Source organism: Rhinolophus ferrumequinum, chromosome 10, assembly GCF_004115265.2.
Source record: "Rhinolophus ferrumequinum isolate MPI-CBG mRhiFer1 chromosome 10, mRhiFer1_v1.p, whole genome shotgun sequence".
NCBI lineage: Eukaryota > Metazoa > Chordata > Mammalia > Chiroptera > Rhinolophidae > Rhinolophus > Rhinolophus ferrumequinum.
The window spans coordinates 147,233-171,641 of NC_046293.1; the positions used below are offsets into that span (position 1 = coordinate 147,233).

General features: G+C 60.4%; 2 protein-coding genes across 6 annotated transcripts; one reads left to right on the forward strand and one right to left on the reverse strand.

The window, feature by feature from the left end:
* Positions 1-2,448: 2,448 nt before the first annotated feature.
* Positions 2,449-5,758, forward strand: ARSA (arylsulfatase A). Of its 5 annotated transcripts, none has more exons than XM_033118546.1 (9): positions 2,449-2,720; positions 3,159-3,336; positions 3,483-3,723; positions 3,837-4,055; positions 4,150-4,319; positions 4,620-4,744; positions 4,836-4,963; positions 5,126-5,228; positions 5,321-5,758. In XM_033118546.1, the coding sequence occupies exons 1-9, from the start codon at positions 2,696-2,698 to the stop codon at positions 5,638-5,640; spliced, it is 1,509 nt and encodes a 502-aa protein (XP_032974437.1). In that variant the 5' UTR covers positions 2,449-2,695; the 3' UTR covers positions 5,641-5,758. The 5 variants fall into 5 exon arrangements, 4 of the variants coding, with proteins under 4 accessions (XP_032974437.1, XP_032974438.1, XP_032974436.1 ...); XM_033118547.1 differs by having other exon boundaries at positions 2,450-2,720; positions 3,084-3,336; positions 3,483-3,591; XR_004424207.1 differs by having other exon boundaries at positions 2,454-2,720; positions 3,084-3,336; positions 5,126-5,303; positions 5,416-5,538.
* Positions 5,759-13,823: 8,065 nt separating this feature from the next.
* MAPK8IP2 (mitogen-activated protein kinase 8 interacting protein 2) lies at positions 13,824-23,602 on the reverse strand. The gene is made up of 12 exons (XM_033118487.1): positions 23,311-23,602; positions 22,235-22,340; positions 20,622-20,888; positions 20,443-20,536; positions 19,141-20,352; positions 18,796-18,871; positions 18,503-18,675; positions 18,320-18,429; positions 17,706-17,810; positions 17,518-17,588; positions 14,887-14,985; positions 13,824-14,473 (listed from the first exon to the last, which is right to left on the reverse strand). The coding sequence occupies exons 1-12, from the start codon at positions 23,373-23,375 to the stop codon at positions 14,401-14,403; spliced, it is 2,451 nt and encodes an 816-aa protein (XP_032974378.1). The 5' UTR covers positions 23,376-23,602; the 3' UTR covers positions 13,824-14,400.
* Positions 23,603-24,409: the final 807 nt, after the last annotated feature.

Sequence of the window (24,409 nt, forward strand, 5' to 3'; positions counted from 1 at the left end):
AAAAACAACCCTGAAATATTCAGGTTTAACTGTTTCTCTGGGACCTCATTTTCTTACGAAGGCTCCCATGTCACGTAAAACATAACATTAATTTGTATGCTTTTCTCCTGATCATTCTTCATCAGTTTGATTTTCAGACTCAGCCATGGATCCTATGAGAGTCAAGGAAAACTTTTTCTCCCCTACAATAGCCAAGGAACATGTTGGGTCAGTGGATGGAAAATGACTAAGAGGAAACATCAGGGGTGAGGGAGGTTCTGGCTAAATGCACCCAGCAGGATTATTGCTGAAGGCAGGCCAGTGATCAGACACCACCTGTGGTGGGGGTGGGGGAAATCAAGAACCTTATCAGATACTGAGGGTGGAAGGTTCTTGTTAAAGCTGGATTTTACAAGGAAGGGCACAGATGGGCTAGCTGAAGGTGCAGGAGCTTGACTGAAGTTTGGTCAAACAAGGAATCTTTGTCACCTGCCACCCTCTCCTTGATTGAAGTGTGCAGAGCCTGTATGGATTTGGGACCAACCACACCCCTCTGGGTGCCTGAGGGGGAGGAAATGCAACCTGGGTGGGCCAGGTGGCAGAGCAGGAATGGTGGTTGCTGAGGGCAAGGAAGACTGAGCAGAGTGAGGGGGCAGGCAGGGGCCTGAGCAGATGGTCTCTGATGTCCCAAGTATCCACATCAGCCAGGTCCAGGAACCACTGCAGAATCCCTTCATGTGGGCTGTGTTCTCGATGCAGCTTGCCCACCCCCAGCCACCCACGCAGGACAGGAGATGGAGGCCTCTCTCACACCGGGTCCTAGGTGCAGAAAGACAAACCCGCACCACTCCTTGCAAGGTCCCTCTGCCAACTGGGGGTGGTAATTCCAAATTAGCAATGTCCCAGGTGTCCAGACCCATGTCCCACACCCTAGAGGGTTGCCTTCCATTGGGGCTCTGTCCCAAGCTGACCCTCTTGCCAGCTCCTGCAGCAATGCCAAAAAGAGCTCACATCTCCAAAAGACCAGACACCTGCAGAGACTTCCCTTTGAACAGCCAGAGTGGAGGCACAAGCACCTCCCCCCTCCCAGAGGTCACGGCTGGCCTGGCTCTGAGGTCCGTGTGCACACACCTGAGCTGGCCCCAGAAACCAATCACAGGGGAAAGTGACAGCCATTCCTGTAACATCACAACCGCAGGCAGGCTCTTTCTGAGAATCGGGTCCTTGCTGCCTGGGGTAGTTCCCAGTTTGCAGCAGAAATTGCTTTGGGGTTGGTTCCTTTAAACTCCAATTCACAGCACTGACTGGCTGTGATCGCTCCAATTATAGGTTCAAAGATTTCTGGGCCGCAGAGAAACTTTCTGTGCTGGCCACCCACCTCATACCACTCCCACGCACAAGCCCAGAAAACACGCTGGAATGTGACACAAGGGGATGGCTCCTGGAGACTGGCCCCTTCCATTCCCCATGAGGTCCGCAGCCCCGTCTCTGGGAGCCCCTGCCCTTCAGATTTGGCTCCCCCACACTGCCCGCCTTGAGCTTCCATGTGGCATCAGGAAAATTCCAGCTCCCCAGCTAGGCCTGGGCTACAGTGGAAGCTGTGTCCTGACCCCCCACCCCTGTCCCAGAGGCATTTCCAGGGCCCTGTCCACTCTCCCACTGGCTCCAGGGTCAGTAACCCCTGGAAGCCCTCCCCAACCAGGAGCCCAGGTCCTACTCCTCCTGAGGTCCCAGGTCCCAGAGGCTGCCCTGAACTTGTGGAGGAACTTGAGGCCTGAGAACTGCCCTGGGGAGGGTTGGGGACAGGGGAGTTGCCGTAGGGAAGCTGCTGGGGGTGTGGGGCAGTTACTACACTGACTTTGGGACAGTCAGTCACACTGAGTACATTACCCACTTAACGACCCTCCAGGGCCCGCTGTCTCACTTTGAGACAGCTAAACAAACTGGGGACCAAACGATGAAGTCTAAGGCTGTCCAGTGACCCAGCCAGGCCCAGCCATCTCCTCTTCCCATGGCTCTTTCCCACTGGTGTCCCTGGAGGCCAACCAGACCCTAATGCCTCACAAACACACACAGACATGCGCGGAGCGAAAGGTTTGAAGAATTCGCTATCTCCAGTTTCAATCAAGCGCCACAAGCACTGTTGAAGGAAACGCCAGCAGTGGTTTGCTGGTCCACCGAGCACGCAGGTCCTCTAGGGACCGACCCCCAGACCCCAGCCCCGGAGGTCCGGTCGGCCGGGCCAGCCCCGCGCACCCGGCGCGAACGCCGGAGGCCCATCCTACCCGCGCGCCGCCGCCCCAGGCCCGCGCCCAGGAGCCAACGGCCTCGGGTGCACAGTGGACGAGCTCGCGCCCTTCTCCACCCGGCCGCGCCCCCGCCGCGCAGCACCGCCCCGGCCGCCCCGCCGCGACCCGCGCACCCGGAAACCCAGACGGGCCCTGGGTGCGAGCAGGCTCCGGCTCGCCCGCAGGCCCGGGATCCTCCACCTCGCCCGGCCACGCGCCCCTCCCCGCCCCAGGGCCGCGCGCAGCGGGTCACGGGACCGCGGGGCGGGACGGGGCGGGAGCGGGGCCAGGGCGGAAGTGCCGGTGGCAGGCACTGCTGCCCGCTGCCCGCCTGTACTGCTCTGGACCCACTGCGCCAGACCCCGCGCTTCTGTGTCATGTGGCTTCTACCCCTGATCACGAGCCGGGGCCGGGACCTCTAGGTGAAGATGGTCAGATGCCAGCCGAGAATCTGTAGGTGTCCTGGTTCAGGAGGGTCACAGGGTGTTACATCCCAGGTTACTGTCTCCTGGATTCTGCTGGGGCCGGGAGCGGGGCTGTGGGGGGTGTCTCCCGTTACGGAGACCGCTGGGAAGGACTTCAGAAAGGCGTTTGGCTCCTGGATTATTTGGGTCTGGGGTCTCAGGGGGAGGGTAGTACCTGGGTCTCAGGGTCTAAGGGAGAATGGTACCTCGGTCTGGGGTGTCAGGGGAAGGTAGTGCCTGGGTCTCAGGGTCTTAGGGAGAATGATGCCTGGTCTGGGGTCTCAGGGAGGGTAGTGTCAGGTTGGGGTCTCAGGAGCAGAGCTTGCTGGAGCCAGTTGCCTTCCCTCCCAAGGGTCTCTTGTGACAAGCCAATCTTTGCCGTGTGCCATGGTGGTGCTGTGGGCACTCGCTCTGGCCTTGGCTGCAGGTCTGGCCGCTGCCAGGCCACCTAACATCGTGCTGATCTTTGCTGATGACCTGGGCTATGGGGACCTGGGCTCCTACGGCCACCCCAGCTCCACCACCCCCAACCTGGACCAGCTGGCCGCACGGGGGCTTCGGTTCACGGACTTCTACGTACCCGTGTCTCTGTGCACGCCCTCCCGGTGAGCAAGCGCACCCACCCCAGCCATCCAGCTCCACCAGCTGCACCCTGGATTGCAGTGGGGTGGAAGAGGGTCTGTCTCCCTGGCCTCGCGCTCGCCTCACCTTGGTTTCTCTCTGCTCACCGGCTCTGTGACTTACCCTGCAGGGCTGCCCTCCTGACCGGCCGACTCCCAGTTCGGACGGGCCTGTACCCTGGAGTTCTGGAACCCGGCTCCCGAGGGGGCCTACCCCTGGAGGAGGTGACACTGGCTGAGGTCCTGGCTGCCCGAGGCTACCTGACAGGGATGGCTGGCAAGTGGCATCTTGGGGTGGGGCCTGAGGGGGCCTTTTTGCCCCCCCATCAGGGCTTCCATCGATTTCTGGGCGTCCCCTACTCCCATGACCAGGTAGGAATCGCCAGGGCCCTCAGCTGCCCTCCTGTCCACCCCTGCCAGCCCCCTCCCCTTGACCTTCAGCCCCACCCCACAGCCCAGACCCCTGAATGAGGTCGCTCCCCCAGGGCCCTTGTCAGAACATGACCTGCTTCCCGCCGACCACCCCCTGCGATGGCATCTGTGACCAGGGCCGAGTCCCTGTCCCGCTATTGGCCAACCTGTCAGTGGAGGCGCAGCCCCCATGGCTGCCCGGACTCGAGGCACACTATGTGGCCTTTGCTCGCCACCTCATGGCTGACGCCCAGCGCCAGGGCCGCCCGTTCTTCCTGTACTACGCCTCCCACGTGAGTGGCCCGGCCCCGCCCCCTGGGCCGCCCTGACCCCGCCCCCTGCGCTGTCCGGGCCCTGCCCAAGACTAACGCCAGTCTTCGCCCCCAGCACACCCACTACCCCCAGTTCAGTGGGCAGAACTTCGCCAGGCGCTCAGGCCGCGGGCCGTTCGGGGACTCCCTGATGGAGCTGGATGCGGCTGTGGGGGCCCTGATAACGGCCCTGGGGGACTTGGGCCTGCTTGGAGAAACACTAGTCATCTTCACTGCAGACAATGGGTATGGCGGCAGGGGGCTGGCGAATGCCAGTTGGTCCCTTACAGGCCTGGCACTGGGTCTCCCCATCTTGACTGTTGGCGAGGACAGCAGGATAAGGGAGTCTCAGAAGACGCTGGCCATGTTCTGGTGGCTTTCAGGTGCATGTGGGAGGTGGGAGCACAAGAGCATACAGGTGGTGGTCTTGGTAGGACAGGGAGGGGACAGGCGCGTGCTGGCGGGTTCTGGGCATGCTGTGTAACTTAGACATCGGGCTGGGCCACCCTGCTCTCCCTGTGGCTGACGACCTCCTGTGTGTGGCAGACCGGAGACCATGCGGATGTCCCACGGCGGCTGTTCTGGCCTCCTGCGGTGTGGGAAGGGAACCACCTTCGAGGGTGGTGTCCGAGAACCTGCCGTGGCCTTCTGGCCAGGCCACATCTCTCCCGGTCAGTCTTCCGGCCCTCTGCTCAGGGAACCCTGCCCCCTGGCCCCCACCCTGATGGTGAATGCAGTGACCACACAGCCCTCTGCCCCCAGGCGTGACCCATGAGCTGGCCAGCTCCCTGGACTTACTGCCCACCCTGGCAGCCCTGGCCGGGGCCCCACTGCCCAATGTCACCTTGGATGGGGTCGATCTCAGCCCGCTGCTGCTGGGCACAGGCAAGGTAGGGCCAGCGACCCGGCTCCTCGCACCCCTTCCTTCCCTGAGGGAGCACATCCAAGTGATGCCGCCTCTGGGGCTCCTGGGTGGGCATGGCCAGGGCCAGAGGCGAGGCTGGTCAGTGCCTGGGGCCCGCCCCACCCCATGACCCTGCCTTTGCCCCCAGAGCCCCCGGCAGACTCTGTTCTTCTACCCGGCCTACCCAGATGAGATCCGGGGCGTCTTTGCCGTGCGGAGCGGGAAGTACAAGGCCCACTTCTTCACCCAGGGTAACTGCCCCCAGCCCTGCTGAGCCCCGCGGCCCCAGGGCCTGGTGCCTTCGCTCCCTGGTGTCCTGAGCACAGGTGTGCCCCCTCCCCAGGCTCTGCCCACAGCGACACCACAGCAGACCCTGCCTGCCATGCTGCCAGCCCCCTGACTGCCCACGAGCCCCCACTGCTCTTTGACTTGTCTCAGGACCCCGGTGAGAACTACAACCTCCTGGGGTGTGCGGCCCAGGTCACCCCAGAGGCCCTGCAGGCGGTGAAGCAACTCGAGCTGCTCAAGGCCCAGTTTGATGCGGCCATGACCTTCAGCCCCAGCCAGATGGCCCGCGGGGAGGACCCTGCCCTGCAGGTCTGCTGTCGGCCGGGCTGCAGTCCATGGCCATCCTGCTGCCATTGCCCAGAGCCCCAGCCCTGAGGGCACTGGCAGAGGCCAGCCCAGGCCCTGCACCCCAACGCGTGTGGTGGCCATTGCTGGGGCACAGGTGTGGATGTGGTTTGTACCTGGTGACCAAATAACATCAGCTGACACTGAATAACACCAGGTGTGCTAATCCATCTAACCCTTGTGACCGCAGAAGGCAGGTGTATTCTGCCTGTGTCACAAAGGAGGAAGCTGAAGCATGGCACGGTCAGCGTCTGGTCTGAGGTCAGTAAGAGACTGGGCTGGGATTGGACCCAGGCGTCCGGGCTCTGGGACCTACCCCCTGCTTGGCGATGGTGTGTCCACTCATCGGAGCTGTGCAGAGTGCCTTTGTGCCAGGAACGGGGTGGGGAGGGACAGAAGACCCCAAGGTGACAGCGGCCATGAGAGCCAGGTTCTCCTGGAGGCCCAGGGCCAGACCTCCTTGGCTCTTATCAGGAACCTGGCTGCAGGTGGGTGATGAGCTGCAGGGTCCAGGTGGGGATAAGGGGGCCGGGCCCGCCAGCTTCAAGGAAGGCAGGTCAGCAGATCCTAAAATAGCTCCCCACCCCCCAAAGCTCTGCATTTCCAGCCTGCATACACTTCTGTCCCCTGGCTTCACCTTTGACCCTGTGTGAACCATTCTCCATCTGGCAGACAAAGTGATCTCTTAAAAACATGTCAGGTTTGGGTCCATCCCTGCTCAGAACTCTGCAGGCTCAGGATAAAGTCCAGACTCATGCAGTGGTCTCCATGCCCTCGCCCCGAGGGCTGCCTGACCCCTCATCGTGCCCTCTGCAGAAAGGACCTCTTGACTGCCTGCCCACATCCGTGCAGCCATTCCAGGGCCTCGTGAACTCCCCGCGTGTGCTCCTAGGGCACAGGCAGATCCCGCGTGCTCCAGCCGCATTGGTTGAGTGAGGGGAGTGCCATGTGGGTGCCAGGGGAGTGCCAGGCCCCAAAATGGGGCGTCTATCCTTGTGGCAGACCAAACAGCCGTCCCCTTCCTCACTGGCAGTCCCCGCCTTTTCAGTGATGGTCCATGGCCAGTCAGTCCAGTGATTGGTCCAGGAGTGGCATGTGACCAAGAGTCCTGGTCAGTGGACAGTCAGGGCAGTGTGCTGTGGCCCCTGGGCCATCCGGCGGCTGTGAGAGTGGGTCCGTGGTGTCACTGGGCCTGACCAGACATCGTGCAGTGGCTGCATTGTCTCTGGCCCTTTACCTTCAAAGCTCAGTGTAAGGAAGCAAACGCTGCTGTTTAAGCTGCTTCTGCTGCGTCATCTCTTCCTTGCAGGGGAAAGCGGTCCTCTTGGGATGGGGTGTGTGATGGGCACATGCAGGTGCCTGAGTGGGTCTGTGCTGTCACATTGCGCTGAGGCCCTTCTGTGCCCTTCATATGACTCTCCCATCACATCTGGTCTGCTTCGGGGACTGCACTGACCATGCCCCGAGTCCCACAGGGCGGTGGTTCCCTTCAGGACCCCTGCAGCCACTGATGTGGGTCCCACGTGGTCTGGGCATGCCCCCCCGCAGCCTGCAGCTTCTCTCCGCTGGGACCAGTCACGTCGGGGTGCTTTGGTTTCAGGGTAAAGAGAGAGGACCTGAGGCAGGTACACATCTGTGTGGGATCTGAGACAGAAGCTCCAGCAGCCCCCCAACCCCTGCACCACTGCAGGCACCTTCAGGTCTGCAGCCCCACCTGCAGAGCAAGCATCAGTCCCTTCCTTAGTTCCACATGTACTCACCACCCAGTGCCCTGTAGTGCCTGGGCACAGGATGCCAGAGGGCCCCACCCCACCCCTGCTCCGTGGAGCTCACCGTCTAGTGAAGGACAGGAGACCACCCCTGGGTCTCACACACACGTGGGCTTTCGTGATAGAACCAGCACCTCATGGGTGGGCGTGTGTGGACGTTGCCTGGGGAGGGACACGAGGGGACCATCGGGTGCTGCCAGTGGTCCCCACCTTGACGAGGGGGGAGCATGGTGCAGACGTGTGTATGAAGCAATCCAGCTGCACGCTTCAGCTGTGTGCACTTTATGACGGCATGTGTGTATCTCCTACTTCAGTGGAGATAAAAACGGAACCGTGATGAATGCCACAGAGGAAGAGTCCTGTCTCTACAAGAGCACAGACTTGGTGGGGTGTGAGGTGAGACCAGACAGCATGCTTCTCTGCCGGCTGACATTCTGTCCCCTGAGTTCAGACCCACCATCTACCTGCAAGAGTCCTCCCACCCTTCCCTTCCCCTTGGTTTTGCAACAATGCTTTTGGGAGTGGAAAAGCCCGTTTGTCATTTTAGCAGCTTTAGTGCAGTGCCCCGCCCTCATACAGGCACTGGAGTGTGCAAACATCCCTGCACACATGCACACACTCCTGTCGTGTCCTGAATACTGTCCCCAGTGGCCCCGCACTCCACTTTCTCCTCTGCTGCTGACGCTACGGCCGCTTGCCTGCGAGCCTGCCCTCATCCTTCACCTGCCTGGCGGGTGGAAGGAACCGAGAGTGCTGAGGGCCGGCAGTGAACCAACAGGGCGGTGCCGTGGTTCCCCTCAGTGTGTCAGGAAAAGAGCCGGGTGACCCGCAGGTAGGAGGGCAGCCTGCCGGGAGACTCCACCCCCTCCCCCTCCCCAGAACCCTCTTGCTCATTCCCCCACTCGCCAATCCCCCAAGTGACCAGAAGGGGGAGCAAAAGGGACGTTTCCGTGGAATATTGAAATCTCAATCTTTTTGAATGTTTTTAATCACAAAAGTAAGGGGAGTTTGCTGGAGCGCCCCAGGCAAGGCCTCCGTCCCGGGTAGACCACGCCCCCAGCGTCTGCATTTCACTCGGTTCTAATCTCATCCTCATTTTTCACCCTGGACACTGCCTTTCAGATGCCCTGGGATGAGTCCTGTCACCTCCTTTACCCCAGGCCTGGTGTAGGGGCAGCAGTAGGAGGTGGGGGAGGGGGGAGAAGGAGAGGAGTGCACTTATTTATGCCCCTCAGCCTGCTCCTTTGTGTGAAGACCCCTCCTCAGGGTGGTCACAGCCGTCAGGCCCTGGGCATGACGCCCCAGCACAAACCTCATCCTCCTAGGCAGCCCCCCCCCCCCCCCCCCCCCCCCCGCAAGCGAGGAGGGAGAGCTGAGCCCCTCCCCTCTGGCATCTCTGGAGAAGGGACCCAAGGGGGAGAGGGGTTGGGGGGTCATCTGAGCCAACAGGCAATGGGGCCCTGGAGGGAGGGAGCAGGTGGGGGTGGGCGGCCCAGGATTCCACAGCAAGAGTGGGAACACTTCACAGGGAGGAGCCACTGCATCAGACGCTGAGGGTCCAGAGCCCGCCCTCCCCAGGGAGCCCCCAGTTCCTTGTTGGGGAGTATCAGCCCTCCAGCCTGGAGGGACTGTCCGTCCAGCTGCTGCCCCCGCCCAGAAGTGGGTCTCTAGCAGGTGGAGACCCACTGAGTGGGGAAGGGCCCGTTCATCTGCTACAGCAGACCTGGGCTGCTCGTCATCAAGGTGACCACCTGCCCTCTGTAGCGCCCTCATCTTGCCTTCTTTCTCACCTGGGAGTCCCCAATAGCCTCCCAATAAATTCCCATTTGGTTAAGTACCCAGAGTCACTTTCTGTGGGTTGGCTGTGACAACAGAATGATCACTGACAGAGAAGAACATTATATACTAACCCCCATGCTCCCAATCCCAGCAAATGTGGGCTGGGGGCAAGCAAAATGAGACATGGCCCCTGCCACAGGGGACGGATGCTGCCACAGGTTGTGTGCTGAGTGTTTGCGATGCAGGATGGGGCACTGCTTCCAGGAGACACAGAGGCAGACCCTGCGGGTCCTCCTGTGCCCATGCTGCCACCCTCTCTGGGATGTTTCCTCCTGGTGGAGGGGCCACGTGACCTCCTCCCTCTCCTTTGCCACCCCAGACTGGACAAGTCACGTGGACTGAGACACTTCTCCATGTGAGCTGGACAATCCAGTCCCTCACTGAGGAGCCCCTGAGGGAGGACAGCACAAGGGCCTGGACACTGGTGGGGCTGAAACAGCAGACTCTGCTCTTCCCAGAGGCTTCATGACCCTCAGCTGAACTGGAGTAAGAGCAAGGCTGCAGACACTGGGAGTGGTCGGCCTCCTTTCCAGGTAAATCTCATGCAGGATGCCCCAAAGTGGTGCAGGTGGGTCGTGTGTCCCGGGTACAGGCTATATAGATGAAGGCTGCTGCATTGGTGGCCTGTGGGGCAGTGAGTGGATTCCTACAGGGGTTTGCACCAGGCCCCTATGTGCCAAGGACTGGCCACTCCTGTCTGCTCCAGATTTGCACAAAGGAAATAAGAAATGAAATCAAAGTTGTTCTTTTGTCGTCAACTCAAATAATGGCCGAGACAGCTTTTTGAACCCTTCAATCCTCTCTGCGAGGGTGGGCGTCACTCACAGGTGCTCGCAGTTGACTTTGGCTTCCTGTGAGATGGGCTGTAAGCCGGATTTTATGCCAATTCCATAAAACACAACCCCAGGGGGTGGGAGGCACATTCACAGAGAGACCCATGCCGGGCACCAGCTCCTGTCCCACCCACGCACCTCACACCTGCAAACCAGTGGCGGCCCCAGGGGTAAGGACCCGGGATAGGACCCAGCTCTGCTGGGTACCAGGCAGTGAGCCTAAGGTCCCCTCAGGACGAGACGCCCGGTGCTGACACCAGTGACTTCATAGCACCGGTCATTTCATTGACTACTTAGCTTTAGTCTTTTTGCCTTGACTTCGTCCTTTATCCCCCAGTCTCCTTCTGCCCTCCAGCAGAATAAAATAAAACCCAGGTATAGAAAGGAGACTGGAAGAAAAATACACCAGAACATTAGCAATAATTCTTTGAGTTGAAAAGATGTAAGGATTTTTTTTTTAATTTTCCATTTTCTGCACTTTCCAAAATTTCTATAGTGACCACGTGCTACTCTTTATCACAGAGAAATTCAACTTTGTGTGGTGTCTATAAAAACGGTGCCGAGTACGAACTAGGTGCAGCTCTGCTCTTGGCCTAACGGCTGAGCTCCTTCCAGCCTGGTAACAACCCTATGACATGGCTGCTTTTGCTGTGGCCAAAATAACTTTTTTTGTTTGCATTTAACTAATGTATCTTTACTTTTTAGTTTTAGTTTTTCTGTGTCTGTTTCTATTCGCATTTGGGGTCTGTCATGCAGAATGTCATGTGGGGTCTCTGGTCCCGCTCCCCACATTAGAACGCAGGATGTGGTGAGGCCAAAAAGGAACACCCACGGAGCCATAGGTAGGGGGAGTCATAACACTATAAACTCACTGGCGGCTGGGTTGGACACACAGGAGGCAGGAGCCACACAATCCGCCATCCACTGTCTCTGCCAACCAACCTCACTTGCTAACTGCAATCCGCCTCTCTGCAATCCGTAATCCACACTCTATCTACCACGCCACACCACTACACTACCACCTTGCTAGCTTAGCCGCGGCAGTTATATCAGTGGCCAATGGCTCACTGGTAACAGCCGATGGCCAACTAGTCACAGCTGATGGCCATCTACTACCTGAGCCAGCACCTTTCCACGTGAGGCCGAGAGCCTGGAAACTGCTCTCTGGGGTTCTGTCCCCACAAGGTCTCTAATAAGCAACATGTAATACTTGAAAGAAGACACACTCAGTCACAGCCTGGCAACAGTGGCCATTAGCCTCCTCTGCCCCCATCCAGCCCTCAGCACGCTCCGTGTAGCACAGCTCTGCAGATTGATTTTCCCGTAATGGCACAAGAAATATTTTCTGTATTATTACTGAATATTAGTAAGCTCACTTTTTCACATGTGCCCAATTAGGTAAATGCACCTTAATTTAATTAACCCAACTAGTCAAAATGTAGATTATTTTTGTGTTTTCAGTATTCTGGGTTTTTTGGTTGTTGTTTCCCCCCCCCTTTCTTCCGCCTCCTCTCCCCACCTCCAGTTCAAGCTGTTGTTTCTCAGTCTAGCTGGCCGCTGGTCACTCACGCTGGCCACCGGCCACCCATGGCGACACATAGTAGCCCACAGCAGCACACAGCAGCCCATGGCAGCTCACCACAGCACACGCCAACCTCTGGCTGCTCACGGCAGCCCAGCTCCAGGGAGAGCTGTTGTTCACAATCTTAGCTGTAGAGGGCGCAGCTCTCTGGCCGATGTGGGAATCCAACGATCCGCCTTTGGCATTAGGAGCACCGCGCTCCAACCACTTGAGCCATCGGGCCAGCCCGTTTTCGGTATTCTGAACAACACTGTGTAGAAAGCTTTGGTTTAGGATACCATCTGAGCTCGCCTTCCAGAAGCCAGTCCTGGCAGTGGAGGCCAGCTCGCTCAGCACACTGGGTTCCAAGGCCTCCGGCTGGCATGCCAGACGCTGCACAGCTCCGGGAGGACCGGGGATGGGGCTCCAGCCACGGCCCTGCACGGACTCTCCCACGGCCTCTGCCGGGGCCGGCAGGAGCCACCTGAACCACCTCCAGGCCCCCAGCGCCCAGGACAGGAGGTGCCTATGGGAAGCTCCGGGGTTCCAAGGGCAGAAATGGAGGCGGGGGAGAGGGGCCAGAGAGGCCGGGACAGGCCAGGCTGAGGGTCAGCGGGAGACAGGACAGATGAAGAAGTGGTGGCCTACTCGGGTCTGTTTAAAAGCCTTGGTCTGGTTGCAGGCGCAGCTGGATTCAGGCACAGGTGGAGGCAGGGAGCCTGGAGGAGGCTGTTGCATCCAGGAGGAAAGTCTAGGTGCTTTGACCCTGGCAGAGGGGAGGTGATGATGGCTAAGGGTCAAGGTGACAGCAGGGGTGTGTGCAGGGGGACTCCAGGACTCCGGCTCAGGCGACTGGGACAAATGTAAAACGCAGAACACGGAGAAGTCTGGGCAGGTGTGGACACAGCTCATGAGTTTATAGGATCTGGCAGTTTAGGCCCCAGCACCTCAGAACCTTGTTGTGAGGAAGCGGCCATTGTGTTTACAGAGCTCTACAGAGCACCAGCCAGGGACTGGCCATGGGAGTGCCCTGGAGATCAGCTGGCTGGCAAGCTGGGGGCACAGCTCATGGCTCAGCCCGGTCTGATCAGATAGACCGCCAGGCCCTTGGCACAGGGAAGTCCCAGGCAAAGAGGACCCAGGACTGAGCCTCGGTGGGTCTGGAGCTCAGCTGAGCTCAGAGTCCCCAACGTCTGGGAAGGAGCCTGAGATGGACGAGGGCAGTGGGAGGGCGACTGGGGAATTCCCACCCCAGAGCAGGTGAGGGTAGGTGGGTGGCAGGTCCCCACAGTGGGGCAGCCATGGGGTCTGAGGGCCCCGCCCCAAGCCCAGGTGCAGAGGGGGTGCACATTTCAAACACACACGTCCTGGGGTGCTCTCTGCCTCTTTACAACTTAAATCAGTTGGAATCTTTCAGACGGTCTGCTTGACGTTCTGCGGTGTGGTTCACAAGCTGCCTTCCACTGGGCTACTGGTCTGGGGGTGTGCCATCCATCTGCTGAAGGGCTGGGTCATTTATTGACCCTTAAGACTGTGACTATATTTCTGTTAGTTGGCTGCCCTTACTTTGAGTATGGGTGTATGATTTTTATAGACAGAAGTTTCCAATTTTTATGTAATGTACTTGTCCATTTTCTTCTCACCCTCACTCATAGCCTCCACCTGTTTGTCATCCTGCTGTTGCCCTTGTTCCAGGCTCAGGGGGTGGGACCCCAGCCACGCTCAGGAGGGCACTGACCGCCACGATGCCCTCAGCCCCTGACCACGGGGGTTCACGGGGGGCAAGGAGCCAGGAAGTCCTTTGTCCAGGGGCAGTATCTGCAATCACCCAGAGTCATAATGGAAAATGCTCGCCTCTTTTCTTCTGGAGTTCCATGAATTTTTAAAATACCAACTTTACAATCTAAGCAGATTGACCCATGCCCTCCCCCAGTGCACATACACTTGTGACACACACTCACAGCGTCTCCCCAGCCCGGTGCTCCGTGAAGGTGGGAGGCACACGCCTTGTGTGGCTACCTTGCGTGACCAGCGCCCTTTCTGTCTGGCCCATCAAGGCTGTTTAGGGAGAAGCCCAGGGGGCTGGCATGATTTCACAGAGCACTGGAGGATGGAACTGACCATGGATACCTCACAGGGGTCTTGGTGCCCACTGCCAGGGTTGCACCTGGGCCCCTGGCTGCATATCTGTCCCCACAGAAACACACACGCTCACACCAAGCAGATAGTTTATTCAGGTGCTGGACTGTGGGCAGTTTGCAGCGGCAAAGCGGACGCTGGTGTGGGGGGTGTGGGCGGGCCCTCCTCCAGCAAAGTCTGGGGCTTGGGGTGAGCTTCAGGGACTACTAGTGTCCACAGGCCCCTCTGGGGAACCCCTCGCTGCTACCCCCTGGGCTCCGTGAGGGGCACTGTGGGGTCCCTCTCTGTCCCTGTGGCCAAGGATGGGGTGGCCCCTTGAGATTCACTATAAAAATTAAAATCCTTTTAAATCACAGGCGAGGGGCGGGAGGGGGCCACCTGGGAGCCTGATGTCACCAGGCACCTAGAGCCTGGCCTTCCCCCACACCCCCTCCCGGCTCTGACCCCAAAGTAAAGAGCAGAGGGCAGAGTTTGCAGGCATGGAGGGGCAGGCAGACACAGAGAAGGATCAGAGGGAAGCAGCCCCTGCAGAGCAGGGAGGAGCCCTGGACAGCAGGTCCCACGTGCCCCCAATCCAGTCCTTGCCAAAGCCGCGTGGCCTGAAACACCCCAGGCCCAGCTGTACCCAGAGTGGGAGCGTGGTGGGCGGCTACTCCAGGTAGATGTCTTCTGTGGGGCAGGCGTACTCCAGGTGCTGCTGGTAGTACTCCAGGAAGGCGCGGCTAAAGGAGACAGCCGGCCACCAGCACTGAGTGCCGCGTCGTCCGGGTCCTCGTGCCCCCTCCCACCCACCCAGCCTGCCCAGCACCCCCAGACGGCAGCCCCCAGCTGTCCTTTTCCTTACTCTCTGGCCTCACGGCCTCACTCTTACCCCAACCCCGCACCTGCACAACGTGCCTGCAGTATTTCCACCCCCAGTATGTCCCCCCAGTTCCTGCCTCAACTTTCCAGCCACCATCTTGCTGCTCGCCGACCTGCCCTCTGGCTTCTGCCCAAGCTCTCCTCCCCACTCCTGTCCCCAGTGCCCCAACCTCACGTCAAGGCCATTTTCCCAGCCCCGCTCACCCACGGCCCTGCCTGCAGCTGCACCCCTCCCAGCCAACCATCCCACCTTAACCCCTCGGCCCCCACTCACCCCACACTCTGGGCCACGGGCCGCATGGACTCCTGGGACACAAAGACGTGGCAGGCAAAGCGGCTGAGCAGGGGGTGTTTAGTGATGAAGCCGAAATAGCTGCAGGGGAGTCGGGCACAGAGTGTCAGGGTCGTGGCACACGCCTCCGCCCCGTGATTTGGAGCAGACGCAGGAACAGAGGCTGGGGGACTGGTGGGGACAGGAGATGTGTGGGTCCCACGACTTAAAGATTCAAAGGCGCCTTTTTGGTTCTGGTCCAAACACAGTGCTAGGCACCTATGAGGGGCTAGGTCTGCTCATCTGTCCACAACGGGCTGTCCAGTGGCACCTCCCTCCCCGAGCCACTGCCTGTGCCTGGACCATGGACCACAGCGAGGCCCCTCCCCACCTCTGTCTCAGCTGTGTTACACCTTGCTTCTGTCAGCTGGAACCCTGAGCCTCCCCAGCTCCACGTTTCCTGAGCTCGACTGCAGCCCCTGATCTGTGAAACCCTCTTCCTGCAGAAGAACTTGGCTCTGTCACTTGTCTAGTCACTACCTGATGCTGCTTCTCGTATGCCTTTCACAAATCCACCTTTCTCCTCATCCAAGGCATCAGGGAAAGTGACTCCAGACCGTCCCCCAGTGTGGGACTCGAGACCCCCAGCTGTGACCAATGTGATCCATGTTGATCGGCCTGGGGTTTTGTGGTCCCTCCACATGGGAACCAGTCTCATCGCCAGCACAGCTCGTGCTCTCCATGAACGTCAGACTCATCTCCATCGCCCCAGTCAGGTAATCACCTCCACAGTCACCACACTTAGTGCCGCTTACCAAGGACCAGCACCATCCTCAGCCCCTTATGTTATTAACTCACAGAAGCCTCACAACAGCTGGTGAGACGAGGCAGTTAAGGCACAGAGGGGGTTGTTAACTTGCCCAAGGACACACAGCCAGCCTGTGGCAGCCTGCGATCTTAAAGGCCACCCTCCTACCTCATCCAACATTCCCAATCTTCCTACTTGAGAGTGAAACGCTGTACGGGCTGCCTAGCACTGTTTCATTCGTGCCTCCTCCCTGAGAGGGGTGGGCTGCTCCGGAGTGACAAGTGGTCGGGGGTCTGGGCCAGCACAGCAGCATCTTGTGCCCCCCAACCAACTCCTTTTCATCTGGGACCCCTCTGACTATCCTGCTCATGGGATGCACCTGGGTCACCGTCCAGCCTACAGGCTTGAGCTTGTAGCATCCAGTCCCCCTCTTGAGAAATAATGGCATTCTTTGTCTCCCATTGGCAGTGCCATCCCCAGCCCACTGTCCACATGGGCTGGGGGCCACTGTGCAGACCAGGCCTCATGGTGCCAGAGCTGCCTGCTGTCTGGTTGTGCCCGGGCACTCGACCCCAGCTCTGCACACATCAGCAGCATCTGAACAGGGTCCTGTCACACCAGTTCCGTCCTCACTGGACAAGCAGCCAGCTTGAGCTCTGGCCTCCTGAGGGTTGACACTGCCCCCAGACAGCCGACAGAGCCCTCCTTATTCTCTGAACCACGAGTGTCCAGATGACACACACGGGCCTCAACCTGTCCCCAGCCCCAGCCCCAGCAGCACTGTGCTCGTCCTGCATCCTGCGTGCCCTTGAGGACCTACGTCCGCCCTGTAACCCCATCACGTCCTTTTGAGCTCGTGGGTGGCCCTGTCTATCTCTCTGGTCACCTCCTCGTATCTCCTTCCGCCAGGACACCGGGACCGGCAGGCAGGCGTTGGGCTGGGCAGGATGCCTGGAGGCCCCACAGCCGCTGGTCACAACGCTGGCCTATCCCTCCCCTTCCATGCCTGTCCCTTCTCGCTTTGCCTGGCTATGCCATTTGCCTCTTGGCCACAGTTATCTGCCTGCTCCCAACTGACACCTGCTCTCCGGATCTCTCCCACACTCCAGATCTGTGGAAAAGACGCCACTTCGGTGTCACCACATCTACAATCGAACACTGCGTCTTCAGGCTATCAGGTCCTCCACTCTGTGCTCCTCTTGGTATGTGGGTTCCTACCTGTCCTTCACACAGATGGCATGTCATCCAGGCCAGCTCCTACTGCCAATCTACCTCCTGTCCCACCTCCCAAATGCCTCCAGGACACGACACCTGGATGACCTCAGCCTCTACCTGGGTCCATCCGCTGTGCACAGCGGCCAGAGCCAGCGTGTCAACCCGACTGTCACACTCCAGCCGCATCGCCAATGGGATGAAGCTCCTTGGCACAGTCAGAAGGGCACAGGTACCCCTACTGTCCCTCCAGCATCATCCCAGCGACTCCCTGAGACACAAGTGCCCTCACCTGCAGCTGGGGCTCAGCTCTCTGAGGAACACCCACCTGTCACCTACATGCCTTTCGAGGTGTGCATAGTGGATCCCAGGAGAACACCCGGTCTCGCAGGGACTCACTGGAGCCCCATATAGACGTCTACCAGACCCCTACGGATACTTCTAGCACTGACTTGTCTGTGTGTGCACCAGTCCAGACAGGTGCCTGTGTGATCTGTGTCTCCTGAGCCCAGAGTAGGCACCACGTGAGTGCAGGTAGGCGCCCTCAGGGTAGTGGGGACCTCGGGGTGGTGGGGACGCCGGGGTGGTGGGGACCCGGAAGGTAAGGCTCTTACCAGCTGTTGCGGGGGTGGCAGCCGCAGAAGGAGATATTCTTCATCTGGAAGAAGTGGCTGCAGTGCTGGAACTAAAGCAGAGGCAGAGGTTAGACGCAGGCTGCTGGCCACTCCTGCCACCCCTGCCTGACGTCCACGAGTCAGACCCTCCCAAGCCTCCCCTGTGCCTCTGGCCCCCACACCCCCACCTCGGGTCCACCACTTAGACTCAGCTTGACCCCCCGCAGAGAAATCTCGAGGTCACAGGAGGCAGGAGGACGCAGGTGGACGGTCAGTTTCCGGGCAGTGGCAATCTGGGGAAAAAGCCAGAGGAGAGCAGGTCTCAGGTCCTACAGGGTCTTTCTCTCCTTGGGTGGACATTTCTGGTCATGTCTGAAGGCTCCTGGCACTGATTCTGGAACATGTGAGCTGGGGCCTGGCAATTCGAGTGTCACACCTGCCGGTCACCTCTGAGCACTCAGCATGCCTTGTTTCCTCTGGTCCTCCAGCCAGGCCCATGGCCCCCACTGACCCCAACCTCCTCTCTGCCTTTCCCCTGAGCTCGACAGGGGATCTCTGCTGCAGGGCTGTCCTGCTTCCTACTGAAGCCACAGGCAGGTGACTCCCAGGAAGGAAGTCTGTGAGACACAGTCTTGATTTTCAGACAAGAGGACGATGAGAAAAGGGAAGGAGAGGCCTATGGGAAGGTGGAGGCCAAGAATCCCCAAGGTGATGGGGGACAGCTTCAAGCTCTGCCCAGGCCCCTGAGTCGGGGCAGGGGGCTGCCCCTGTGGAGGTCGGGGACCCCCACCCCCAGACTGACCTTCTGCATGGCTGCACACAGGATACCATTGCCTTGGTGACAGGGCACCTCCACGGAGCCCAGGAACTGCACGTCGAAACGCTCCACCCAGCAGGGGCCGCGCTTGCTCCCTGGGGGCATAAGGGGCTGTGTCAGGGGGGCAGCGCCTGGGGTGGCAGGATGGCCCTGGACACGGGGCCTCACCCAGCAGGTCCTTGGCAGGGCCAGGCACCGCGTGTGCGTAGAAGGCGGGGAAGACTCCACGCTCGCCGGTGCGCATGTTGAAGCCGCGGGACCAGAGGTCGTCACCCTCAGCCTCTACCAGCACCGGGTCATCCACGTCCAGCTCCAGCTCATCAGGATGCCGAGGGATGAACCTGAGGTCAGGGCACAGGTGGAAGGTCAGGGGATGCACAGGACCGTCAGGCCGTGTCCCCCAGTGTCCCATAGTATCTACACTGAGGCTGGGGTCTCTGACAATGAGGGACAGGCTGTACCTGAAGACAGCCCGATGGGTCTGCTCTCGCTCCTCCCCGTTGACCAGGCAGGAAAAAAGGCCAAAGGACTCAGTGCCTGAGAGACAGGTGGGGGTCACAGACTCAGAGGGGAAGGCAAGTGCTGGAAGGCCTGGCCACGTCTTCTCCCCTCCAGTCTGCGGTGGGTTGTTCTGAGTTAGGGAGGGAGATGCAGCAGCCTCCAGGGACGTAGGGAAAGCCCCAAGCCTTTTCCTGGGAATAAGAGGGCAGTGCCCAGCCCCAGCCACCCCTGGACCCTCAGGCTGCCCTGGGCTCTCTGGGGACTGCAAGGGACCTGGGGCCACCCTCCTCCCACCTCCCACTCACTGGAGGACCTAGATGTACTGTTGACAAAGACGTTGAGGAACTTCTTGGAGAAGGTGAGGTCGGGGCTGTCCGGGGAGGCGCCCTCCAGGCCCTGACCACCACCCAGCAGTGCAGCCCCCGCCTCGTCCTCGCTGGCCTCGCCACCACTGTCGTCCTCACTGTCGTCGCCCAGGCCGGCGCAGCGCCGCAGGCTCACCAGCTCCAGCTGCGTGTGCTCGTCCACCACCAGCGTGTACTTGACCGCGTCGTACACCAGGGAGGCGTCCAGTGCGGCCGCGGGGCCCTCGCCCCTGCCCCCCCGGGGGCCTGCCTCGTCCTCAGCGTCCTCGTCATCCTCGTCCTCTTCGTCCTCCTCCGAGCAGGCGGCGGAGCAGGCGCGGCCGGGGCGGGCGGCACGGCCCGGGGCGGCCCACAGCGGTGTGATGGTGTCGCGCGTGGGATTGCTGAGGAAGAGGCAGGGCCCAGGCTGTGCGGGGCCCGGCCGGGGCGCGGGGGGCACGGGGGGCGGAGGCCCGCACAGCGTCTCCATGTCCACCAGCTCCACGCCGCCCGGGCCCATGGCATCGGGGCCTCCACCGGCCGGCGACGCGAGCTCCCCAGGAGGACGCTGCGAGGGAGACAGGCACTGGCCGGGGCAGCGGATGGGCGAGGAGCCCTCGGAGATCATACGGCTGACGAGGTTGCTTAGCAGCCAGGGCGAGTCGGCGTCCTCGCTGACGTCCGGCTCCGACTCGGAGCCCGACTCGTACTCGCTGTTGGTGTCGTCGTGGCCCACCGGCAGGAAGGCGGGACGGCGCGGGGGCTCGCACGCGGGCTCGGGCTCGGGCTCCGGCTCCGGCTCCGAGGCCGGAGACGAGGCCTCCTCGATGGAGTTGGTGAGGTGCGAGGAGCGGCCGCTGCTGCTGCTAAGCTCCAGCTCCGTCTCCGAGATGGATGAAATCATGCGTCCCAGGCGCGCGGCCCCCACGTCCTCTGAGTCCGAGCCTGGCGAGGACAGCTCCTGGCTGCTGCACTGGCCCCCGCGGCCCCCACTGGAGCCACTCCCCAGGTCGGCTACGATGCCTGGGTCGGAAGAGGGCGAGGCCCCACCTGGCACTGGGGGTCCCGTGGGCCTGTTCCCTTCGCAGTCGCAACCTGGGCCCACAGGCGACTGCTCCCTGGCCCTGCCCCTGCCAGGGCCAGCATCCGCCAGTGGGAAGGGGGCGGGTGGCTCTGCGGAGCAAGGGGGGTGGTGTCAGCTAGCCCACCCTCCTTCCTCCCGCCCTCCCTTCCCAGACCCCTGTGCCCCCATCACCCGCTCACCTCTTAAGGGCTCCTGGTGCGGTACACACAGCACTGTCTCCTGCCAAGAGGCTGGAGGCATTGGGACAAAGCCTCCATTGTTGTTCAGGGAGTCCTGTGGGGTGGGGACCACAGAGCTGTGCTCAGGGGGCTCCAGCTTTCAGGGCAGGGGCCAGGCTGCGGTCGGTCTGGGTGCTCACCTGGGCTCCCAGTGCTGTCAGGTGGAGCGTGGTGGGCCGGTGCTTGTGGGGCTCCTCCAGGGAGGGGGAGGGGATCAGGGGCTCCAGGGCAGGGGTCTGGGAGCCAGGGCCTCCTCCCAGCTGGTCCTCCCCTTCCTCTTCCTCGTCATCCTCCTCGTCCTCCTCTTCCTCCTCTCCGTTGTCATCGATCATCTCAAACTCCTGGAGGTCATCCTGGAAGGAGCAGATGTGCTGCGGCTGCTCCGAGCGCCCCAGGGAGAGGCCATCCTGCAAGAAGGGGGCACACGGCAGAGCTGGGCAAGAGTGTGGCAGTGACTTAGGGTCCCAGGTGTCAGGAAAGGGGAAAGCAGGAAGCTGTAAGTCAAGGGAGAGAAACCTCCAGGTCACTCTGCTCCCCAGCAGAGCAGTTTGGTTTGTCTTTTGTTTTATTTTAATCTACTTAAGATACATAAGGATCACTCTAGTTCTTGGTAAGAGCCCAGACTTCTGAGCCTGGGTGACAGAGATTCTCAGAGTGGCCCCAACCCAGCTGCCAGCCTCATCTTACCCCTAAACCCCATCACATTTGATACCAGCACTCTTTCCTTCAGTTTAATGAAACTTACAACCCCTGGATAGTGTTTGCTCTGTCTCCCTCACCAGCTGCAAGCTCTGCCAGGGTAGCGCGTCTGTCCATACTGAGCCTTGGTGTACCCACCCGAGAACAAGACCTACCCATGGCAGACGCTCAGTAAATATTGAACAATGCATGAAGCAAGAGACGGCAGGCAGCAGATTCACCAAGCTCGAACCGACCTCAGCACCTCCCACACAGTTAATCCCTTCAGGGCAAGTCCTCTCCTTCATTCCCTCCTACCTCTCTGGCTCCTCTGCCCAGCTCCTGCTCTCATCCTGTCCTCCCTAAGGGAAGGTCGTGTGCCATTCCCATTGGAAAGTCTCCCTGCTGGCCAGCCCAGTTGGGTTCCCTTCCCCCTCACTGCACCTGTGTCCTCGGTTGGAATCCAGTCCTTGACACTGAGGCAGCCGTGGCCTCTTACCAGTCTTTCTCCCCTACTAGGTTATAACTCCTGAGGACAGGGCACACCTGTCTTGTTCTCCTCCCAAGCACCTGGAGCCCCCCGCACTTGCCAAGTGGCAATTGCTCAGAAATGTTCTTGAATGAATGGGAACAGAAACATGGAGAGATGGAGAAGGAGAAGCAGGAGATGGGGCGGAAAAGGTTTCAGGGGTGGAGACCTGAGGCAGAGCGATGCAGGTGGATACAGGGCTGGGAAGGAGAAGAGGTGACGTGGCAACTGGAAGGGGTTAGATCTTTCTGGGAAGTGATCTGAGAATAGAGGGCACCCAAAACCTAGGCATACCTCTGCTCCCCCAAGCTAGCCCGCTAATGGGGGTCAAACAAGGACTGCTGGGGAAGGCCCTCAGTGGAGGGCCTACAGTCTGTTAGGAAGAGAGGTTTGATGTCCAGGAAAACCCCAGGCCAAGAGGCCAAGGGGGAGGGGGCAACCAGAGGATTTCTTGTTTCAAGGTTGAGCTCAGATCCACCCTAAAACTCCAAGTGAACAGTAAACAGAGCCTAAGTGAGAGGGTTCTGCACCCCCGCCCCGCCCCACCTTCTCGCAGTGGTCCGAGTCGTAGCTGAGGCCCAGGCCACAGTCGTCGGTGATCTCAGACAGGTCTTCATCATCAAATTCTTCCAGACTTATGTCCTGGGGAGGCCTATACAAGAGACCAGGTCAGAGAGCAAGGACAGGGCTCCTGAGAGAGCCAGCAACCCTGGATGCCCTGCCTGGGAGCTGGTCCTGAGGAGACCCAGCTGTTAGGCCCCATGGTCTCCATAGCCCCCAACCCAAGACCTGCATCCTGCCATCATTTTGAACCCCAAGCTCTGTTCTCCGGTGGATTCCCCCCAAAATTGGAGCTTTGAACAGCCAGAGGGGCCGCTTGTCCTCTCAACGCTCCTCTCAGTCCTCCTTCGGCAAAGCCAGCAAGCAGCTTCTAATGCCTCCATGCTACCTCCAGGCCCCTCTGGGTCACAGCCTCAGCCTCAGGGGAGTCAGGCTGAGCAGAGCAGGGGGGAGGGGAGCTGAAGCTGCAGCAGCGGGGGGAGGGGGGAGTCGAGCCTGTTCTGGGAGCAGTCTGGCCACTTTGTCTCCCCTCTGCAGCCCAAGGCAGGCCTACACCCAGAGGTCCAGCCCTGTCCCCACCACGGTCCCTTCCCCCAGGGTTCCAGGCTGATTCCAACTCTCCCTCCCTGAGCCCTACAGGCCAGGCCTCTACAGAGGAGAGGCCCAACAAGGCCAAAAGGACACTGCCAAGCACAGAGGGTGTGCTCGCGTCCTGCCCGGCAGGGTGCCCCTCAGAGGCTGGGCCCAGGACCTCCACCCTTGAAGGGTCAGCTTGCTCAGGCTGGGTGCGGCACTGGATCCCAGCGGGAAATGGGGGCGGGGGTGTCACTGGGGCTGGAGGAGGAGAATAAAGGGACAAAAATGGAGAGAACCTGAACGGAGGGGTGGGGGGTGGGGAGCAGAAGTCAGAGGCCTCAGGACCACAGAGAGGCCGGGGGCTTGGGTCCCCAAAGGCGATGGGGGTGGGGCGGCAAGGCGGGTTGGAGGAGTCTGGAGACTGGTCAGATTGGGGACAGCAGGAACGGAAGGGCCTGCCAGGGCCCGGGGCGCCCAATGCGTACCTGCAGCCCGGCGGCGACAGCGAGTGGAAGGTGGAGAGAGAAAACATCTCCGCGCGGTCCGCCATCTTCTCCGGGGAGAGGCCGCCGGCTCGGCGGGGGAGGGGCAGAGCCTCGGCCCCGCGTCCGTCGTCGTTCCCCCCTCGGTCCTCCGCCCTCCCCAGTTCACCTCGTGACACGCCCTGCGACACCCCGCCCGCCGACACACCTCGACACCCTGCAGGACACCGCGGCAGCGAGCGGGACGCCGCAGGGGGAGCGGAGGAGGGGAGGAGGATCCGGGAGGGAGGAGACAAGGGAGGGGACAGGGAAAGCAGGGGGCATGCGGGGAAGCTGGTTGGAGGAGAGAAGATGGTTTGACTGAGAGGCTCTGGTTGGGGAAAGATCGGGTGCGTGGTTTGGTGAGAAGCGGATTGGCGGGGGTGGGGGATCAGGTTGGTGTTCAAGAGGGTCTGCGGGTGAGGACAGATGAGTGACAGCTTTAAGTGAGGAACCTGCGGTGGGGAAGTGGGAGGAAGGCAGCGGTCTGGGTTCTCACACCTCTGGTTAACTGGGGTTTTGGGGGGAGGGGCTCGTGGAGGGTTGGGTGCGGCCCCAGGAGCTGCACTGACGTCTCAAGGAATCAGAAGACTTATGGTCTCAAGTCTCGTTTCCAAGTGACTTAGGTCGAGTCTAGGCAGTGCGTGGAAAGGGGCTGGGGGAGCTGTCCGCCTGAGGGTGCTGAGCGGGGCTGGGGGAGCTGTCCTCCTTTGGGTGCTGACCGGGTTTGGGGGAGCTGTCCGCCTTAGGGTGCTGAGCGGGGCTGGGGGAGCTGTCCGCCTTAGGGTGCTGAATGGGGTTGGGGAAGCTGTCCGCCTTTGGGTGCTGACCGGGTTTGGGGGAGCTGTCCGCCTTAGGGTGCTGAGCGGGGCTGGGGGAACTGTCCCACAAAAGGTGCTGACCAGGGCTGGATATGGAGTGGGCCATAAAAAGGATCCCGACTGGAGCTAAAACTGAACTTTCAGCACACAGTACAGACTACGCAGGCCAGAGAGAGGTACTCACAGGCATTGGCTGTGTTCAATTAATTGGGAAAACTTTCTCGAGCTCCAACTATGTAACT

Bases quoted from the DNA above. Each gene is read 5' to 3' on its own strand.
- ARSA (XM_033118545.1), top strand. From the start codon at position 2,696: ATGGTCAGATGCCAGCCGAGAATCT. The intron at 3,724-3,836 runs GTAGGAATCGCC...TCGCTCCCCCAG, and splicing joins TCCCCTACTCCCATGACCAG to GGCCCTTGTCAGAACATGAC. The intron at 4,964-5,125 runs GTAGGGCCAGCG...CTTTGCCCCCAG, and splicing joins TGCTGCTGGGCACAGGCAAG to AGCCCCCGGCAGACTCTGTT.
- MAPK8IP2 (XM_033118487.1), bottom strand. From the start codon at position 23,375: ATGGCGGACCGCGCGGAGATGTTTTCTCTCTCCACCTTCCACTCGCTG. The intron at 20,353-20,442 runs GTGAGCGGGTGA...CTTGCTCCGCAG, and splicing joins GCACCAGGAGCCCTTAAGAG to AGCCACCCGCCCCCTTCCCA. The intron at 14,986-17,517 runs GTAAGAGCCTTA...ACTCCCCTGCAG, and splicing joins TGCCACCCCCGCAACAGCTG to CTATTTCGGCTTCATCACTA.